We start from the raw sequence: 15,840 nt of genomic DNA, 5'->3' as shown, positions 1-15,840 counted from the left end.
CTATTCAAAAAAGATCTTCATGACCCAGATAACCACGATGGTATGATCACTCACCTAGAGCCAGACATCCTGAAATGTGAAGTCAAGTGGGGCTTAGGAAGTATCACTACAAACAAAGCTAGTGGAGGTGATGGAATTCCAATTGAGCTATTTCAAATCCTGAAAGATGATGCTGTGAAAGTACTGCACTCAATATGCCAGCAAATTTGGAAAACTCAGCAGTGGCCATAGGAGTGGAAAAGGTCAGTCTTCATTCCAATCCCAAAGAAAGGGAATGTCAAAGAATGCTCAAACTACTGCATAATTGCACTCATCTCACACGCTAGCAAAGTAAAGCTCAAAATTCTCCAAGCCAGGTGTCCACAGTACATGAACCGTGAACTTCCCAATGTTCAAGCTGGATTTAGAAAAGGCAGAGGAACCAGAGATCAAATTGCACATCATTGAATCATCAACAAAGCAAGAGAGTTCTACAAAAGCATCTACTTCTGCTTTATTGACTACACCAAAGCCTTTTTGTGGATCACAACAAACTGTGGAAAATCTTCAAGAGATGGGAATACCAGAACACCTTACCTGCCTCCTGAGAAATCTGTGTGCAGGTCAAGAAGCAACAGTTAGAACTGGACATGAAAAAACAGACTGGTTCCAAATCAGGAAAGGAGTACGTCAAGGCTGTATATTGTCACCCTGCTTATTTAACTTACATGCAGAGTACATCATGAGAAACACTGGGCTGGATGAAGCACAAGCTGGAATCAAGATTGATGGGAGAAATATCAATAACCTCAGATATGCAGATGACACCACCCTTATGGCAGAAAGTGAAGAAGAACTAAAAAGCCTCTTGATGAAAGTGAAGGAGAATGAAGAAGTTGGCTTAAAGCTCAACATTCAGAAAACTAAGATCATTGCATCCGGTCCCATCACATCATGGCAAATAGTTGGGGAAATAATGGAAACAGTGAAAGACTTTTGGGGAGGTTCCAGAATCACTGAAGCAGCCATGAAATTAAAAGACGCTTGCTCCTTGGAAGAAAAGCTATGACCAACCTAGACAACATATTGAAAAGCAGAGACATTACTTTGCCAACAAATGTCCATCTAATCAAAGCTATGGTTTTTCCAGTATTCAGGTATGGGTGTGAAAGTTGGGTTATAAAGAAAGCTGAGTGCCAAAGAATTGATGCTTTTGAACTGTGGTGTTGGAGAAGACTCTTGAGAGTCCCTTGGACTGCAAGGTGATCCAACCAGTCTATCCTAAAGGAAATCAGTCCTGAATATTCATTGGAAGTTCTGATGCTGATGCTGGAAAAGACTGAAGGCAGGAGGAGAAGGGGACGACAGAGGATGAGATGGTTGGATGGCATCACCGACTCAATGGACTTGAATTTGAGTAAGCTCTGGGAGTTGGTGATGGACAGGGAAGACTGACATGTTGCAGTCCATGAGGTTGCAAAGAGTCGGACACAACTGAGCGACTGAACTGAACTGCTCATAGATTAAAAAAAAAAATCTGCCCTCAGAATTACTTTTACTAGGTGAGCAAGCATCATCTGTTTCTAAGTACTGAGACAAAGTCAGGTGCTTGCTCAGTGTCACGGGTTAGCAGTATATCCCAAATTAGAGTCCAGAAATTATAACCCTTCCATGGTTTTAGTTTATTTATGATTTTAATGTGATATGACTTAGTTATTTTAAAATATTGATTAGAGGTGGAAATGTAATAATATTGAAATAGGAGTCATGCTTCTGATAAAAAGAAAAATAGTGATTTTAAGAGTTATTTTAATTTATTGGTAGATTTTACAGAACAATCAATTTCTAAGAAGGTCACCACGAAAGTCTCACATTCCAAACCAAATACAAATAAAAGAAAGTTATTCTTTATGCTTCTTGACTCTATCTAATTTCTCAAATAAGGAACAGAATTCTTAAACTGAGAATAGTCATCATTACTTTTCCAAAATGCTAATGGATAATCAAAGGATTCCAAGCTGATAGAATATATGATTTGTGTATTTCCTCTATTTCAACAGGTACTGTGTAGCATTTCTAGGCATATATAATTAATAGTGAAAATATGTTCTAAAGATTGTATATTTAAAATAGTTTAATGAAAGCAAGATTTATATTTTAATAACAAGTCATTTGTTTTTATTGTCTCCATAATTTCAGTGTTTCTTTGTTTACTATATTTTTATATCATTAAATTGAAGTTAAAATCTACATATACATATCTTTTAAAGAAATATATTTATTGCCTTGGTCTTTGCTCAACAAGGATATATTTATGAAGTCAGGATTTGCCACTGTGGAAAGAATGTATCTAATTGCATACAAGTTTAACAAATAAGAGAAGCCACCAGAAGAAAATTGATTCATCAAAATTTAGTCTTCTGTGTTGCTTGAAATTCCACCTGGGATTATAGTCATGAGTTATGTATTACTAAGTGAAGCTCTCAAAAATTCTAATTTAGATGCAAAGCATTAACTTTAGGATTGATAAATGCTCTGTTGCATACTGTTTAAGTAAAAGTGTGGCTCAACAGTAAAGAATCCGCCCGCTGTGCAGGAGACACAGGTTCTACCTGTGGGTGGCAAAGATCCCCTGGAGAAGGAAATGGCAACCCACTCCAGTATTGTTGCTTGGAAAATCTCATGGACAGAGGAGCTTAGTGGGCTACCGTCCAGGGTATCACAGAGTCAGACATGACTGAGCAACTTGGCAGCCAGTATTCTTGCCTGGAGAATTCCATGGATAAAGGAGCCTGGCAGGCTATAATATAGGCAATGGGGTTGCAAAGAGTCAGACATGACTTAGTGACTAAACAACAGCAAATAATATTATGTTGCTAATAAAAATGTATTTTAATTTATATAGTAATAAAATAATAGTGTTGTATAGCACAGAGGAACTCTGCTCAATATTATGTAGCAGCCTGGTTGGGAGTGGGGTTTGGTGGAGAATGGATACACATATATGTATAGCTGAGTCCCTTCGCTGTTCACCTGAAACTATCACAGCATTGTTAATCAGCTATACCCCAATACAAAATAAAAAGTTCAGAAGAAAAAAATAGATAGATTATAAATAAAAGATGAAATCAATGTGTGCCTTTATAGTACCATCTGTGTTACAAAAAGTTAGGCTTGAATTTTTGAAGTCTTTCTTCTGGTTCTTAGTATATAGAAGGCATAGCTTTTAGATACCATGTTGGGGTTGGGGGTGGATACATAGGTAAACAAACGCATAGTCCTCTCTCAAGGCTTTACTCAGGTTCATGGTTGAGGAACAGGCACATGCTATGGGAGCTAAGAAAATGAAGAAGCTACTTGGTTGAAACAAAAAGAGAAGAAAACTGAAGAAAGGCTTCAGAAAGGAGGAAATACTTTACACATGAGAGAGATTTCAGCAGAGGAAATACCATGTGTAGAGTCATCGAAGTAGAAATGGCTGAAAGGTTTGGGGAAGAGCAGATAAGTTTGACTGCAAGTGATATCTGACTGAAACACAAATTGAAGCTAAATCTGACAGAGCTTTATAATCACAAATATCTGAGCTTTAGTCTTTTGGGCTGAGGAACCTCTGAAGTGTTTTGAATAAGAGAATCACATGTCAGTGTTGTTTCGGGAAGTTGCATAAAAGATGGTTTGACTGTAGAGAAAGGTTGCCTGTAGGGCTATTGCAATGGTCTTAGTGGAATAATAAGTCTTCATTATTAAGAAAGTTGCAGAAGGAAATGAGTATGAGAAACATTACATCATTTATAGAACCTGACAATTGATTGGACACAGAGCATTAATGAATATGATAACCAGGAAGATTTTCAGATTTAGGGAAATTATGCGTTTGCTTTTAGATGTTAAGTAGTTGTTACCTTTGGGACAATCAAGGAGTTAATACTTCCTGAAAATCTAAAAAAACAACCTTTTAGATCATAGGTTGAAATAGAGCCAAATAAATTTTTATCAGAACATACTTCTTACTTCACAAAAACATAGTTTAATCTCAAATATGTCAAGCCCTAGTTCTGAATTCATGATCTGAAATAGTCATATTTTATAGTATACACATGAACACACATATACATATGAAATTATAGATTTATTGGTATTCTTTTAGAGATTGTGTTTAAACATAGTGTTAATGCTTAAATAACTTATGTCCCATATATATATGACTGTATGTGTTAGCAGATCTTTTACTGTTTTAATTAGAATTCTTAACAAAGAAAGATTTTTTCCCCCTCTGAGAGATTTAAGCAATTTTGTCTAATTGTTCCTTATGTTAAACTACCATATTATAAGCTTCTTTGGAATAATAAAATAGTAGTGCAGTTATCCTCTTAAGGATCTCTAGGTTGTTATGCCATTACAGCTTGGTGGCATTCTGCTGACTACAGATTGGTGAATGAGAGGGGATAACATTTAGATGGTTTCTTTTACACTGTTTCATAAAAGCATTACCAGTATGTCATTTAGTAAAATGTTTATGTTATTAAAAATTCAAATGTAAGGAGTTCAATATAATCTACCTCAACATTACAAAGAGGACTTGTCAACTATCAATCAAGTGCATAAAACTGAGTGAATTCATTTGTATGCTATTTATTTGAACTAAATCTCTAATAAGCCTCTTCCGCTAATTGGACTTAACATTTATGTTGCTAAATGAGAAGCATTTTGGCTGCTATATAGGGTGGTGAGACTTACCCAATGGAATAAACAACTAACATCTGTTATCCTGTCCTGCTCCAGCTTGGCTTTTACAAGTTAAGGATATCAGCCCTGAAGACAAGGTTATCAAATATGTGAATCTCTGGCACACCCGCATTTATACGAAGGCAGAGAAATAGCACATCATGAGTAAAGACCAGCTAACAAAAAGATACTGAGTACAGCTAGTCTATTTTCTTTTAACCTTTAAAAGCCTTACAACCTTAAGCAAAAACTAGTGGAAATTAAAATTTTTGTAAAATAACTTTTTATAATTAGTGTCACTTTTTTGTTTAGCATTTTCCTACCTGTGCAAATTGATGCTAATAGTTGTTCAGTTCAGTTCATTCGCTCAGTTGTGTCTGACCCTTTGCAACCCCATGAACCACAGCACGACAGGCCTTCCTGTCCATCACCAACTCCCGGAGTTTACCCAAATTCATGTCCATTGATTCAGTGATGCCATCTAACCATCTCATCCTCTGTCATCCCCTTCTCCTCCTGCCTTCAATCTTTCCCAACATCAAGGTCTTTTCAAATGAGTCAGCTCTTTGCATCAGGTGGCCAAAGAATTGGAGTTTCAGTTTCAGCATCAGTCCTTCCAATGAACGCCCAGGACTGATTTCCTTTAGGATGGACTGTTTGGATCTCCTTGCAATCCACAGGACTCTCAAGAGTCTTCTCCAACACCACAGTTCAAAAGCATAAACTCTTCTGCGCTCAGCTTTCTTTATAGTCCAACTCTCACATTCATACATGACTACTGGAAAAACCATAGCCTTGACTAGACAGACCTTTGTTGACATGATAGTTGTTAGGTTAACTGTAATTGCTTTTGTAACAAATTTATACTTATTTTCTTTAAAAAGAAGCTAAATTCAGATTTGGCTGAGCTTCGAAAAGAAAAAGAAGATTTACTAAAGACAGTAGAATCTTCATCTGAAATCACATGTTTAACTGAAGAAGTTGCCCGAGTAACAGTTCCACGGATACAGATTACATCACTTGGCCCTTCAAGGAACATGGATTTGGAAATGAAGCAATTACAGTGTAAACTAAAGGTGATTATAAATTTTATTAAAGATGAAAACATGTATTAAGTTATTTAAAGATATGTTTAAAGATATCCTTAGAGAATATCACTAAAGAATCCTTAAAGATATGTTTCTGTCAATTCTAATTTAACTTTACTAATAAAGGTAAATTATGGTATAAATAATCCTTAAATTATTAATACTACACTTAACTTCATCTTTCTATTTTAGCGTGATAGAGCCTTATCTGGTAATTCATAATATTATTCTCTGAAAAAAATGACAAGACACTATGAGATCCTAACTTAGATCATGGAAACTGGCCATTGCCATTTATTCCACTATTCAGTTCCTCTCTGCCTGCCACTGAACAGAATTATTTTCAAACATGTAATGTATCAACATAAATAGATTTGCTTTCCTGTACATATTTGCTACTATTTTAATTTGGTGGTTCTTTGTTGGAGATGGGGAATTAGAGGAAGAGAGAGGAGGCACAGAGCAAAGGTGAGTTGGTTTAATAGATTTCAACTAGTTAAACCCGAGAGTGAGAATAAAAAGCAGTGTTCCTTTTGTTTATAAAGAATTATGGGGTCACACAGAGTCGGACACGACTGAAGTGACTTAGCAGCAGCAGCAGCAGCATGTCTTAAGTCCAGGTGAAACTGTCAGCAACTTAAAAGTAAAATTGGCCTTACGCTAAAGAGAAATATCTTGTAAGCAATAGGATTTGTGAGTTTTAATTGGAAAGTTTACTTTCATGCTTCTTAAAACATGCTCATTTATTCCTCACCTATTAATTATTTTCTTCAATGGGATTGCTCACTGGAAGCTAAATGTATGTGGGACCATAGCTATAATGAGAGTTACTAGAAAGAAAATTCTGGTTGAAAATGCACAGGCTATAACAGTAATAATCATGACTGTTATGAGAGTATTAGGGTATAGAATTGTCTGATAGACTCTGTTGCTTTCAGTACAAAATATTATATGTGTTCTCTCTAATAATAATATCTTTAAATGAAGGATTACTAGTAGGATAAACTAAGATAAAGTTTAAAATAAGTTCATGTACTATTGCTTGAAAATATTTTGCATTATTAATAATCAGATAAAACAATTGATATTAATTTAGATGCTTATTAAAAATCATTTTTCAGAGAGATCTTTGTACAGAACTAGACTTAACAACTACATTTTATAAGTTTTAACTACTTTACATAGTAGAAATGAGAAAAAGTAGTTGTGCAAGTTTGGGACTGTATATCTTCTCTTAAAATGTATTTCTGACTGAATAAAATGGAGTAAAATGTATAAATTGAACATTGCAGTGTTTAGATTTTATATGGAGGATAAAATCCATTGAGGTCTTTTTTGATCTTATCTACCACAGAGACTTTTATTCACAGTTCTATGATTCTTCTTATATTTGTCTTGTGTGCCTAATAGTTTTGTTTTCACTAAGATAAAATAGGATGTTAAATCCAGTAATGTCTAATCTGACATCTAAATTTTTTAAATTGTCAGTAATTTTAAGTTGATTTTTATTGTACTTATTTGATTTTGCTTACTTTTAATACTTTGTAACAAATTTTGGTAATAGGCCTGTATGGATATCTGTAAGCTTCTTGGAGCATGATGCCCCATGGTGTAAATTTTTACCCATGTATAAATCATCCTCACTTTGAAAGAATGTGTCTTAAAGGTGAGACTAATAAGAATGCCTAAAGCAATTTAGATCATGCTTGATGTAAGTTTGAAATGACATTGTCCATATCTAACTTGGAGTCCTGAAACTCTGGCCAGGCTACATAGGGACAAAAAGGATAAATTTTATTTTTGTCTTATTTCATGTTTTAATATGGAAATATTCTGGAAGACTAGGTACTTTTAAGTACCTAGTCGTCTAGATACTACAATTTATGTTTTGCTATTGTGTTGGTTTGCTAGGATTACCATAACAAAATACCATTGAGTGGTTGGCTTGAATAATAGAAGTTTTTTCCCCATAGTTCTAGAGTCTAGAAATCTAAGCTTAAAGTAGGGGAAGGTTTGATTTCCTCTAAGGCCTCTTTCCTTGGCTTGTGAATGGCCACTTTCTTGCTGTGCCCTCACATCGCCATCTCTCAGGCTGTGTGGTCTGTTTGAATCTTCTCTTATAAGGAAACCAGTCATATTAGATAAACACCCTCCCATGTGACCTCATTTTACCTAATTCAGTTCAGTTCAGTCATTCAGTCGTGTCCCACTCCTTGCGACCCCATGAACTGCAGCACGCCAGGTCTCCCTGTCCATCACCAGTTCCTGGAGTTCACTAAAACTCATGTCCATCAAGTCGGTGATGCCATCCAGCCATCTCATTCTCTGTCGTCCCCTTCTCCTCCTGCCCCCAATCCCTCCCAGCATCAGAGTCTTTTCCAGTGAGTCAACTCTTCGCATGAGGTGGTCAAAGTGTTGGTGCATCAGCTTCAAAATCAGTCCTTCCAGTGAGCATCTAGGACTGATCTCCTTTAGGATGGACTGGTTGGATCTCCTTGCTGTCCAAGGGACTCTCAAGAGTCTTCTCCAACACCACGGTTCAAAAGCATCAATTCTTCAGCACTCAACTTTCTTCACAGTCCAACTTTCACATCCATACATAACCACTGGAAAAACCATAGCCTTGACTAGACGGACCAAGTACATTTTGAGGTGCTCTGTAGGGGAAGGTTAGGACTTTAGCATATGAATTTTGCCAGGACACAATTCAACCCATAACCGGTATCAAATTGCTAACATGATTTTCCAAGAAATAGAGTATTTTCTACTTAATGTTTTTTATGCCTATTTAAAAAAAAAACAAACCTGGTTAGATTTGACGCTCTTAAAGATCTACATCCATCTGTTTTGTTTTATCCAATGAATTTAAACTTTTCTATGTAAATTCTTAGGTATACCTCTGAGATTTACATGGTTCATTTAGAAATTAGAGGCCTCATGTGCATTTTCTGTAGCTTCATTTTTATGCACATTAGACACATTTTCTCAAGGAACTCAACTTTAGATAGATAGATAATAAGATTCATAGTGACATAAAACTGCCTTCCAGTGAATGATATATACATTGGTTATTTCTATTTAATTTGTTACTTTTTATGCAATCTGGATTGAATAGTACACTTATTTATATTTGTGATTTTTTTGACCGTTTAATTGTTGAAAGCATGCTTTTTGACATATACTGAAGGAAATGGCAACCCACTCCAGTGTTCTTGCCTGGAGAATCCCAGGGACGGGGGAGCCTGGTGGGCTTCCGTCTATGGGGTCACACAGAGTCGGACACGACTGAAGTGACTTAGCCGTGTTCTCTTCCAGCTTCCCAGTAAGTTAATAATGAAGAATAATAATTTTTAAACTACTTTTACTTTATATATAATCTGTTGTCAGTCTAGTTCTAAGTCTTTTAAAAATGTTAACTCATTACTTGTTTCAAGTCTATGAGAGAAATTCTATATCTATTTGATAGTTAAGAAAACTAAGTTAATTGTTCAAGGTTACAAAGCTACTAAAGAGGCAGAGCTGAGATTAGAAATCAATCAATAGGGCTCCAGAGTCCATGCTTTTATTCAGAAATTTTAAAAAGAATTTAATAAACTTAAAAACTCTAACCAAGACAGATTATTACCATTATGATATCTTTGAAATATGTCTTTTACTCCATATTTTGTAGCTGCAGATAAATATTACGTTGTAAGAAATGGAAAAGGGTCAGGGGACCTAGGTTTTGATCATTTTTCATCCAGTAACTTCTGGGACCTGACTGAGGAAATTACTAAGCTTTTCCAGAGGTCTAGAACAGGGACAACTTTGTACCCACTTCAAAAGGATTTCTGAGGATTAAAATAGCAGTGAGATTTAGAGAGTCTGATAAAAGTATCTGTCAAGCTGGCATTGTTTTATTTATTATAATTCTGTAATCCCTCAATTATCCAGAAGTCAGAATTACTGCATTTTTCAGCCACCTAAAATGACAAGCATAAATTTAAAAACATAAAAGAATAAGTTATCTTAAAATCTACTTAGTTTATTCTGTTGAAGATATTTTCACTCTTCATTTACTGCCTATTGTTTTTTATTTTAAATGCAGCTGTAATGAGTTTATTTGTTTACCTTCTCAGCAGAAAACACCTCAAAGGCAGCAAATTAGAAGTATGCATTCTAAGGGACAGGATGATTATTTTTAGGCAGAAATATTGAGAGTAGTAAGAAATTATGATCAACAGATTGACAGATAAAGAAAATATAAAAATGTTAAGGTAAAAATACAAAATTAGAAAAACGCAGCCTGGGACCATTCAGAGCAAGGCTGAGTAGCCATTTATATCATGATATATTTTAAAGGCATCACTATATAATGATACAGTAGTAATAAATTAGACATAGTAATATACCAATTAATGTAGTGATAATATTTATAATATAATATCATTATATTAAAATATCACTATTGCTTAATGTGAGGGCTTCCCTGGTGGCTCAGCTGGTAAAGATAATCTGCCTGAAATGTGGGAGACCTGGGTTCAATCCCTGGGTTGGGAAGATTCGTTGAAGAAGGGAATGGTCTACACACTCTAGTATTCTGGTCTGGAGAATTCCATGGACTCTATAGTCCATGGGGTCACAAAGAGCCAGACACAACTGAGCGACATTCACTTTTACTTGCATTGGTTAATGTAATCTTGAATTATTATTTCTAAATGAATGAACAGTCATTCCAGAAAGAATTTAAGATTATTAAATTATTATTTTTATTATATTTATATTAGTTTAATACTTTTTAAATTTAACACATGAATACATTTCTCTCAACACTATCTTATAGGTAAAAATCCAAAATATCAAAACCACTAAACCATATCTTAGGGTACATGTTTTCCTGGAACTTGAGTCAAAATTGAAAGCTAGGGATCCCTGCCAGTCTAGTTACTACCTCTGGCCCCAAAGCTGTGCAAACAACAAATTCCACAATTCTGTTTTGCTTTGAAAAACTAATAATTATATATAAATACTTCCTGGGTTGCTCAGTAGTAAAGAATCCACCTGCCAGTGCAGGAGACACGGGTTTGATCCCTGGGTCAGGAAGATCCCCTGGAGAAGAGAATGGTGATGCACCCCAGTATTCTTGCCTGGGAAATCCCATGGACAGAGGAGCCTGGGTGGGCTACAGTCCATGGAGTCACAAAGAGTGTTGGACAGGACTTAGCAACTAAACAGCAACAATATAGGTTCAAGGAAGAAAGTATTCAGTATTCATGAGATTCTCTATCAGTTATTTATTACTGTCTAACAAATTATCCAAAATGTAGCAATTTAAAACAATAGCAATTTATAATCCAGTGGGTTCACTAGGTAGTTCTTTTGGGCTGTTTGCTGGGTCCCCTCACACACCTGCATTCTTCTAAACCAAGGATTTACCTGGGCTGGAAGTTCCAAGAGAGCCTCATTCACAGGCTGACGATTGGTCTGTTGGCTTCATCTGGGGTACTTCAGTATTCTTCCAAATGGCCTTTCCTCTGTATTTGTTGGTAGGTGATCCCAGAGCAGCATTACAAGAGGGCAAAGGTGCAAGCTACAATTTAAAGCCTGGATCTGATATTTGCACAATGTCATTTATGCCAGATATTTTCTGTCAAAGCAAATCACAGGCCAGTTCAGATTAAGAGGGTTGGGAGATGGACTCTATTCCATCCTCTTGGTGGGAGGTGCAGCAAAGTATTTGTGACTGTATTTAGTCTGATTATTAGTAAATCCAAAATTAGTTTTAAGTGATCTTATTAAACCGTAAAAATACTTATTAATACACATTTAAATTTTGTAAAATCTGTATTTCCTATAAATATATTTTTGCAATATCTTTGCAATTATTATATGAGTGTGTTCTTCTATGATTTTGACATGTTATATAAAAATTTTAGTGTGCCCTGATATTTCTGTTAGAACATACAAAATGAAACATTTTCAAGTGTTTAAATGTTCATTTTAATTATAACCATAATTTTTGCATTTTTATTACTCTTCATGAGAATGACATTTATATTTATGCTGCCTTCGAACAAGATTGCAAGGTATATTTAAATTTATATGTATTTTTAATCTAGAATGCAACTAATGAACTCACTAAACAATCTTCAAACTTGAAGTCTCTGAAATTTGAACTGCTAGCAAAAGAAGAACACATAAAGGAAATGCATGAAAAGTAGGTGCTTTATATTTTTATCCATTGCATTTGGTGCCACCTAGTGGCAATTAACTCTATTAACACTTCACCGCAACAAACAATACCAACATGTTAAAATTGTTTTCCTTTCTTAGTTTATGTTTGAACCTAAATAAGATGAAAGTTTAAAGACTATTATATATAGCATAGTTGATGGCAAGATAGTTACTGCTTTTATTAATTAGAGTAAAAATGTTTAAAATTAGATTTTCCTTCTTAAACGTTTTAATTTTGAATAAATATCAGTTAATGGCCTAAACATTAAGAACAGAAAACTTTAAAATGTAGGAATTTGACTAAAAATATTTATATAAAAATATGTACTATATATATGTATATATATTGATTTATATTGGAGTTATTACTTAAGCTTGTAAAGCAAAGATGGAAAAAAGGGAAGTTTTGTATTTAAAATAATGGAAGAATTATGAAATATTGTACTTTGTGTATTTATACTAAAAAAGGAGTTTAAAGTGTTCTATCTCACAGAATCAAAATTGTTTCCTTTCTGAGCGACTTCGCTTTCACTTTTCACTTTCATGCATTGGAGAAGGAACTGGTAACTCACTCCAATGTTCTTGCCTGGAGAATCCCAGGGACGGGGGAGCCTAGTGGGATGCCGTCTGTGGTATCACACAGAGTCGGACACGACTGAAGGGACTTTGCAGCAGCAGCAACGGCAGAGCTTAGAAGTGATATGTTTAGAAAGAAGTCTCAGTTCACTTCAGTCGCTCAGTCGTGTCCGACTCTGCAACCCCATGAATCACAGCACACCAGGCCTCCCTGTCCATCACCAACTCCCGGAGTTCACTCAAACTCATGTCCACAGAGTCGGTGATGCCATCCAGCCATCTCATTCTCTGTTGTCCCCTTCTCCTCCCCCCAATCCCTCCCAGCATCAGAGTCTTTTCCAATGAGTCAACTCTTCACATGAGGTGGCCATAGTATTGGAGCTTCAGCTTCAAAATCAGTCCTTCCAATGAACACCCAGGACTGATCTCATTTAGAATGGACTGGTTGGATCTCCTTGCAGTCCAAGGGACTCTCAAGAGTCTTCTCCAACACCACAGTTCAAAAGCATCAATTCTTCGGCGATCAGCTTTCTTCACAATCCAACTCTCACATCCATACATGACCACGGGAAAAACCATAGCCTTGACTAGACAGACCTTGGTTGGCAAAGTAATATCTCTGCTTTTTAATATGCTATCTAGGTTGGTCATAACTTTCCTTCCAAGGAGTAAGCATCTTTTAATTTCATGGCTGAAAACAGCATCCACAGTGATTTTGGAGCCCACCAAAATAAAGTCTGACACTGTTTCCACTGTTTCTCCATCTATTTCCCATGAAGTTATGGGACCAGATGCCATGATCTTAGTTTTCTGAATGTTGAGTTTTAAGCCAACTTTTTCACTGTCCTTTCACTTTCATCAAGAGGCTTTTTAGTTCCTCTTCACTTTCCGCCATAAGGGTGGTGTCATCTGCATATCTGAGGTTACTGATATTTCTCCCAGCAATCTTGATTCCAGCTTGTGCTTCTTCCAGCCCAGCGTTCCTCATGATGTGCTCTGCATAGAAGTTAAATAAGCAGGGTGACAATATATAGCCTTGACATACTCCTTTTCCTCTTTGGAACCAGTCTGTTATTCCATGTCCAGTTCGAACTGTTGCTTCCTGACCTGCATATAGGTTTCTCAAGAGGCAGGTCAGGTGGTCTGGTATTCCCATCTCTTTCAGAATTTTCCACAATTTATTGTGATCCACACAAAGGCTTTGGCGTAGTCAATAAAGCAGAAATAGATGTTTTTCTGGAACTCTTTTGCTTTTTCCATGATCCAGCGGATGTTGGCAATTTGATCTCTGGTTCCTCTGCCTTTTCTAAAACCAGCTTGAACATCTGGAAGAAAGAAGTCTGCTGCTGCTGCTGCTAAGTCACTTCAGTCGTGTCCGACTCTGTGCGACCCCATAGACGGAAGCCCACCAGGCTCCCCCATCCCTGGGATTCTCCAAGCAAGAACACTGGAGTGGGTTGCCATTTCCTTCTCCATAGTCATTCATAATTAGAGATCAGTTACTTAAAAGTAATCTTAGTAGATAGGGAATTTCCCTGGTGGCTCAAATGGTAAAGCATCTACCTGCAGTGTGGGACCCGGTGCAGTGCAGACCCGGGTTCATTCCTTGGGTTGGGAAGATCCCTTGGAAAAGGAAATGGCAACCCATTCCAGTATTCTTGCTTGAAAAATCCCCATGGACAGAGGAGCCTGGTTGGGCTACAGTCCCTGGGGTCCCAAAGAGTCGGACACTACTGAGCAAATTCACTTTCACTTTAGTAGATAAAACTGTTAGATAAGAAAATTGGTTAATATTTTTTAAGCAGAATATCTTGAAGCTTATTGATAGATTGAGTTAGTCTTACTTACTGTTTACCAATGAAGACTTTAGATAACATTCTTTGAATCCTGTCTTCTTTACCTGCCAGCTCTGGATCTCAAGTTAATAGAATTAACTCATTAAGTTGCCTGGAGAATCCCATGGACAGAGGAGCCTGGTGGGCTACAGTCCACAGGGTCTGAGTGACTTCACTTTCATTTTCTTTCTTAGAATTGAAATACATGTAAAGCACTTTTAACAGTGACTGGTACATAGTAAACATTCATTAAATGTTAGTTATTGTTGTTCTTATTTAATAGTAATAGTGGTTATTCCATTTATCATTTTATGCTTAGCATTATCACCTTAAGCTAAACTGATATGTCAGTTCAATCACTGATATGTCTTTATATGATATTATATATCACTTCAGTGCCCTTATATATTATCAAATTTTATACTTCTTTATTAAAGTATAGAATTGTTTCTTATCAGAAACAATCAGTGTTATGATTTTGATACTCTCTAAATGTTACTTGTATTTTTCTTGGAAGAATGAGTGGAATATAAATATAATAATGTTAAGTTTTCAAAAAATTTTATTAAGCTTTCTCAGTTTTTTTTAATGCATATGTTTATATAAAATACTGCATTTACTAAGTCACAGCTGGATTATAGATTTTAATATTTTACTCAAAATACTAACAGCAATATTTTATCACAAGCAATTATTTTATTAATTTGCAATTAATCAGATAGCATTTAAAAATTTACAGTAGGTCTGACATTGGATAATATGTAAGATATTATCACTATTGAAGTATTTTCTATCACTCTTGATAAAAATGTCTTTTCTTCCCTTTCAAGGATGTCTCGAATGGAGAGAGATATAACCATGAAAAGACATTTGATAGAGGACTTGAAATTTCGACAGAAAGTAAACTTGGAGAGTAATGAGAGTATTAATGAAATACTAGAAAATCTTGAAAAAAAGGTATCAATTTTTATGTTCACTGACACTAAAAAAAAGATCACTTCCCATTGTACTTACTTTCTTAACTTCAATATTCAATCTTAACAAAATGTGTAGTAAATATTCATAAAATATACCTGTATTGTTACATAATTACATCATTTGCTCTGAAAGTACATTTTTTGTTTTAAAATTCAAGATAAAATCTCACACATAATATAGCCATTCATTCTTTTTATATTGTAAATATACTGTGAGAAGTTCAGTTTAATTTTAAAAAATCTTTAATATTTTTGAGATTCAAAATTCTATTATATTCAGCATTTTCTTTAAAACTACTATTTATAATTATAGAATTAAGCATGTGTTTTAAATGAAAAAATATGCTAATAACTATCAGTTCTTCAAAAAGTATAATTACCACAATTGTTTTAAAGTAAATTGTTTCAACTTGTTCCTTGTACACGTTTAATTCAGTGTTCTTAAGA

At 35.4% G+C, this 15,840-nt stretch overlaps 1 protein-coding gene across 1 annotated transcript in view; it reads left to right on the top strand.

Annotated features, from left to right (window-relative positions):
* Window positions 1-15,840, top strand: part of CNTLN (centlein) — a 341,044-nt gene that overhangs the window by 287,115 nt on the left and 38,089 nt on the right. The window contains exons 19-21 of the mRNA XM_055428174.2: window positions 5,589-5,780; window positions 11,891-11,988; window positions 15,247-15,373. Of these exons, the coding sequence (XP_055284149.2) occupies window positions 5,589-5,780; window positions 11,891-11,988; window positions 15,247-15,373 (417 nt within the window). The remainder of the gene's footprint in view (window positions 1-5,588; window positions 5,781-11,890; window positions 11,989-15,246; window positions 15,374-15,840) is intronic.

This window comes from Moschus berezovskii, chromosome 7 (assembly GCF_049115385.1).
Source record: "Moschus berezovskii isolate FMDL1 chromosome 7, NW_MosBer_1.0, whole genome shotgun sequence".
NCBI lineage: Eukaryota > Metazoa > Chordata > Mammalia > Artiodactyla > Moschidae > Moschus > Moschus berezovskii.
This window is presented reverse-complemented; position numbering and strand designations above follow the sequence as displayed.